General features: G+C 36.5%; 1 protein-coding gene across 6 annotated transcripts in view; it reads right to left on the bottom strand.

The window, feature by feature from the left end:
* Nucleotides 1-213: 213 nt before the first annotated feature.
* LOC121418260 (EH domain-binding protein 1-like) overlaps nucleotides 214-6,522 on the bottom strand; it is a 93,394-nt gene continuing 87,085 nt past the window's right edge. For all 6 annotated transcript variants that reach the window (XM_041612021.1, XM_041612020.1, XM_041612024.1 and 3 more), the window contains 3 exons: nucleotides 5,135-5,208; nucleotides 2,163-2,277; nucleotides 214-956 (listed from right to left, as the gene is read on the bottom strand). In XM_041612021.1, coding sequence (XP_041467955.1) covers nucleotides 866-956; nucleotides 2,163-2,277; nucleotides 5,135-5,208 — 280 coding nt within the window. In that variant the 3' untranslated portion in view covers nucleotides 214-865. The remainder of the gene's footprint in view (nucleotides 957-2,162; nucleotides 2,278-5,134; nucleotides 5,209-6,522) is intronic.

The following is a 6,522-nucleotide window of genomic DNA, read 5'->3' as shown; positions in this document are numbered from 1 at the left end:
TTTAAGAAAAACATGTACAATTTCAAATCATGTACAAAATACTAAATGGTTTGCCAATCAAACTGTCAGAACAAAAAGTACTTCACGAAAGTAGGAAATTCATTTCAAAAGTACAAGGCAATCAAATAACTTTACATGTTTAATGTATACTACATAAAGCTTACTTTTCTTCAAAGAAAAATGAAACAAAAATATTGTTTTTTTTTTATAAACAAACAAAAAATGGCAATCAGCAATTTAGTAAATGATTAAGTTATTATGCGTCACATATTCAATCTGAAATGTTAATTGATAAAGATTTTCCTTCACTCTGATTAACTTCTGTAGTCTATTATTTGGTATAATAATTCATTCACTCAATCACTTCTTCACTCACTCACTTCTTCACTACTCACCCACCCACCCATCCATCCATTCATTCATTCATTCATAACTCTGGTTTTGCAATAATCTGGCTGTTTAGTACCTTTAAAGATAAAAACCATCATGCACAGGCCCCCCCCCCCAAAAAAAGGAAAGAACTTCTTTCACTCTCTTAAACAAGCAATTTTCCTTTCTTTAGTTCATACGTACCCCTTTGTTTTTAATCACATTTGAAGCTAATTGTATGTGACTAACCCTCCTTCATACAAAACCAATTTTACATCACAAGATGCAATCCTTACATATTTGAGTCTTTACACACGGGAATCACATAGAAAATGTGAATTTTAACAACAAATCAGTATTCTTAGGAAATTTCATCACAGGTAGATATTTGTTCGCATTTTCACTTGTCCATATATACTTCATAAACTCTGACTGCAATTGTTTAACTATTAGCAATCAGTTTATGTACGAACGTGTCATGATCCGTTTGTTTTCCTCATTGAATACTGCACTTCTCATCTTTTATCGATCCTTTATTCCGTCTTCGAAGTAAAGCATTCTCCAAGTAATTTGCCTCCTCCTCAGCCCTGTATTGAAAGAGAAGAGCAAGAATATTAAACACGTTACTTCTAAAGGCCACCGCACACCTTACGACCCGACTGGTCTGCGACTGGATTGGGACTGAGTGAGGGGAGATGAATCGCAAGGTAGTCATAAGCCTCGACACCGCACACCTTGCGATCCGACTACCATGCTGTCTGCGACTCACGCATGCGCTTTTTGCTTTTTGCCACATCAACTGAGAAAATGTGCTTCTACTGCGTATGCGCATTGTTTATCATAATAGGCATCATGCAACTCTGCTGGAAGTTGGATTGAGCTTGCGATCCAGTCATAAGGATTCGTCAAATCCTTACGATTTTCCTTGCTACTTGTCTCTGACCGGTCTGCGACTCTCAAGCTGACAAGAGCTGTGACATCACATCTCCCCTCACTCAGTCGCAGACCGGGTGGTAAGGAGTGCAGTGGCCTTAAAACACCGAAATAATGACAAGTGTGACCTTTGACCTAGTGATCCCCAAATCTACTTGATTTTCATCACTCCCCATGTAGATTAATGAGTCAAATCCCTTGACTTGTCTTCTAGCTATCATGAGTACTTAATGCATGTAATGCTGCCTGCAACCATTGACCTGTGGCCACACAAACCCCACATCTTTTTAAAATCAAGACTTTCAACATGCGAAGATATAAGGCATAAAAAGATTCGATTTGTAAACATTCAATTTGGGCCTTCCTTACATCCTGTACAAAACAAAAAAAAAGGTTTGCTTTATGGAATTCATGAAAGAAAAATGTGTAAATTTATTTTGTACTTGCTTGAAGCAAGCTGATGATGTAAACAAAAAAATATGTTTTTTACTGAGTAAAAAAAAACAGAAAACATAAATAGATATTTTTGTAGCTAAATTCTGTTCTTTGTTAACACTAAAAAACAGAGTAGTGATGCTTTTATAAACAAGGAATGATGTAAGCAGTCTTTCTGGATATATTAGTAGCAGTCTTTCTGGATATATTAATAGCAGTCTTTCTGGATATATTAATAGCAGTCTTTCTGGATATATTAATAGCAGCCTTTCTGGATATATTAATAGCAGTCTTTCTGGATATATTTATAACAGAAATAAATTCACAAACAATAAGGAGGGGAACGCAATATTTCTGTCCTTTATGTAACATCTACATCAGAGAACTATGCAGTTGGTTTGAATTGAAGCAGAAGGTTTACTTACTCTCGTTCCTGGGCATCGAGTTCCATAACAAGCTCATCACGTTTATTGACAAGGATCACAAGATCTTCTAACAGTAGAGCCTCCCTTTGTCTCTCCTCCTCCGTCTTCTGCCAATCTGTCCATCATGAAAAAGGGAGAAATAGATTATCAATTTTATATGTATGTTTATAATGGATAACCAATCAAGCGCTATAACTGAGATACTTGATTTATTACTGAGATACTTGAACCAAGATTTATGGAAAACATGCTATAATGAATTAAAATGGGTAAATTCGCCTATTGCCAACTCGTCAACTCATCACATGGTCTACCTGCATTTAGTCTAATGCCATTCCGTCCATCAACATTTAGTCGAACGACCACTTCGTCTTATCACCAGTTCGTCTATGACCATTTCGTCTCACAAACAGTTGGTCTAATATCCATTTTATTTTCATTCGTTTCACTCAATTGACACCAAGGTCACCAGGACACCCTGGCAACTGACGTCATCGCTTCGGTACTCCCTTGAACCAACTGGTTATTAGACGAAATGGTGAATGGAACTTTTGCCATAGAAAAACTATGGCAAATTTTTTGCCATAGTTTTTTTAATGTGTAATTTTGAATGGCATAATTTTGTTTGCCAGATTTTTTTTTATTTGCCAGAGTTTTTTATGGCAAAAGTTTTATGCAACGGGCCAGTGTATGACCTGATGGTACACCAAATGATAGTCAACGAATTGGTGATAGGACAAATTGGCATTAGACCAATTGAAAATAAAGCATCAAAATGCATTCAATGGGTTGATTAAAAAGATGCTTACAAAGAACAATGATGGTAGTGTAAGACATTTTTTACTGTAAGTTGATGAGGATGATTAGGAGATATTACGGCGATTGGGGCCTTTTAACATAAAGCTTAGTGATTGATCGTGAGGCTTATTTCTACAACTGATTGCGTTGATTATTGTATATGATCAGTTGTAAAACTCCATCCTTATGATCAATTGCTGAGTTTTATGATAAAAGGCCCTGGATGATGAAAATTGCTTTGAATAATGATCTGCAGTATAACTTGACACTGACGGTAACATCATACACGATTTCTACCATGAGTTGTGAAGACGTTCAAGATGATGTAACAATGAGACAAACAGAATATATGTACTATCACAAATAGAAAATGAAAATTTTGCCTACAGTACTTAATATGTTGATGACTGTGATTGAAAATATTCACATGTTGTTGAAACATACATGACTTTCAACTAATAAGGAAGATAAATATGCAATACCTACTGATGAAAATATGAATATTTCAGATTTCTTACTAACTTGGTCAGGAACCTTTCCAGCTGAAAGCATCATCTGCATAATGCAGAGCGTGCATGTAACTGAGACTCAGTTTTTCAAATTTCATTATCAACAACTGCATTAACATACACTTTGTAAATGTCGCCGGAGAAAAAGGAATTTAAAGGAAAACAAAATCTCTGCATAAACTCAGCTTGTGTAAAATCAGAAAAATCATGGAATACAATAAATGGAAGTTTGAAAACATTTTGCAAAAAAGTAGAGATATCTATAAGGATTTCAATGTTTAGATCACTAATGCTTTAGAAATCCTCCCATTGGCAATGCGACCAAGTTTTGCAATGTTACACATGTTCAACTCTCCCCTCTGTACACTGAAAATATACATGTACACCAAAACATATATCTTTGCTCATTCTAATGATAATAAAAACTTAATGTCAATGATATATTTTGTGAAACCTCTATGACATTCGTACCTCCCATAAAAAGAACATGACTCATCTAGAGATGTTTTCTGGGGGGCGTTTCATAAAGCTGTTTGTAAGATACAAATGACTTTACGCACGACTGGTGATCCATTCTTGTGCTATCTGATATCCCTATGTAATTGAGTTATGATCCAAGAACAGATTCCAGTTGTGCGTAAAGTCGTTCTTAACTTTACGAACAGCTTTATGAAACACCTACCAGGTGGGTGTTTCATGAATGTTGTCAGCACTGACTAAATTGTCACTACCGACAACTTCAGTGAAATCCTTGGTTTTGATTGGCTGAAAGGCACTGGCCTCTGACTGTTACTATGGTAACTGTCGGAGAAAGACAACTTGTCAGTGCTGACAACTGTCATGAAACGGTCCCCTGATCTATGGATAATTTTGACAAAAGTAAGAATCAAGTAAACATTTACAAGCGCTACATGTATTTGGGAATTATAAAAATGACATCGCAGATTTTGGTCACATTGCCAATGGGAGCATCTAAATAACATTCAATGATCACAACATTCAAAAGCTCGAAACTGTGTGTTATTATTCATTCTTTGATTTTTGTTTTTGTTTTCACTCTATCTAACTTGTTTTAAAGGTTTTCATTCTCCCTTAATCCTGATGAGTGTTTGATAACTTTACTGCTGGCTGCATGGTGTACATAATGGCATGGATGGTAGCTTTGAATGTCAATGACCTCTAACACAGAGGTTTGTGAAGGAGAGCAAATAAGAGAGCAACTCTGATTGGTCCCTGGACAGTGTTTTGAATAAAATGCATTTGCAACGATGATCCTGATTGGCTCTTGCAATGTAGCAAGATTGTTAAAATTTGTGTTCTTGAGCTCAGAAAGCCATAATTACGGGTTAGCACTTCATGAAAGGACTTGTAAGACATTTTTATCCAACAAGTACTGTTTTATCTGACAGTTACTATGGAAACAGTGCTTCTAAGCCAATAACGATCGAGGAAAGACGTCAGACCTGACAACTTGTTGGACAAAAATGTTCATGCAACGCTCTCAAGAGGCCCGTAACACAAAGCTTAGCAATGACATTTTTCTACGATTGATTGCATTGACTATACATCATACAATCAATCGTAAAAATCAAGCGTACGATTAATTGCTAACTTTTGTATTACGGGACGCAGGTCTTGAAACGTTGATACAAGCTTGATGCTTACCTCCGATTTCCATCATCTTTCTGAGTTCTTGATTAAGCATTTCATATCTTCTCTCAAGATCATGCTCTTTCTCCCTGTATAATCAACAAAGAGACAGTAACACAAAATATAACAATCAACACATAAATCATCAGAGCAAAACAGTTGAAGAAATAGTTACATCTCTGTTGAAACATACTTGGTTGGTATGGTACTAAAGGCGCTGTCACACCTTGGCGTTTTAGACAGCGTATGCCCGACGTATGAGGAATTTGGCGAATACGCTGGCGTACGTCGAATACGTTACGGGTAAGTTTTGCATACGTTAAGAGTACGCTAAAACACGCTGGTATATGTCGTCATACGGCGAGGTCGTCGAAAAATTTTGTGCAAGCACAAAATTTTTCGACGTATGCCAGCGTATGGCTGATAAGTCCCGCATATGCGGGTCATAAGTTGTAGGCAAGTTAAGCGATCGTTGATACACGTTGACACACGTTACTCGTAAGTTACTCATAAGTCGATGTATGTCGAGATAATGTCCAGCGTACCCTAAAACTTACTTCTAACCTATGAGTAACGTGCTTTGAACGTATGTGTAACTTAACTCCAACGTATATTGACGTATGAAGACGTGCTCGGACGACCACAAAACTTACTGAACGTGTTTATAACTTACAGCTACCGTATAATGGCGTATTGACAACGTTTATAGGAATTGGTATATAAAGGTGGGGTTCACAAGAGTTTTCTTCGACATGGCGGTGGTGTTGATACGGTGATGTATCGTGCGGTTATGATTTGAATAGTCGAGCGGCAGCCTTTTTATAGGCTACGACACGTGTTCGTCAGCGATACACTGCCGCGCGCTATGCGTAAGTTAGGCTATCGTAGGGCATAAGTTGTGTACGCCAGCAATACGCTAAGCATTCGTTGGAATACGTTACTTATAAGTTAACAAAGCGTTCGATATAAGTTACTAATACGTTATGTATACGTCTAACTCGTTATGAATACGCTAAGTATACGCTCAGAGTTGAAAAAAACCAACAAAGTTCAGCGTATGCCGACGTTTTAGAAAAATTTTGATACGTCGGGCATACGCTGTCTAAAACGCCAAGGTGTGACAGCGCCTTAAAGAAGGGCACAATTTCCTAAAACCTTCTTACCCAAGTTGTCAATATATTATCAGAACTTACCCAAATATCTATTTGGTTGAGAAATAATTAGTACTTTTTAAGAATGATTTTAATTGTATAGACTATTATTGTTTTTTAAAGCAAAGTGTATGTAAACATGTAATTACCAATCCCTACATTTTACACTAGATATATGATACAAATTAATTGAAAATGGTCATATACACATTTGGGTTAACAAGGTTAATTTTTAATTATTTACAAATATAT

This window comes from Lytechinus variegatus, chromosome 7 (genome assembly GCF_018143015.1).
Source record: "Lytechinus variegatus isolate NC3 chromosome 7, Lvar_3.0, whole genome shotgun sequence".
NCBI lineage: Eukaryota > Metazoa > Echinodermata > Echinoidea > Temnopleuroida > Toxopneustidae > Lytechinus > Lytechinus variegatus.
The sequence above is the reverse complement of the archived record's forward strand: the minus strand, read 5'-3'. Positions and strand labels throughout refer to the sequence as shown.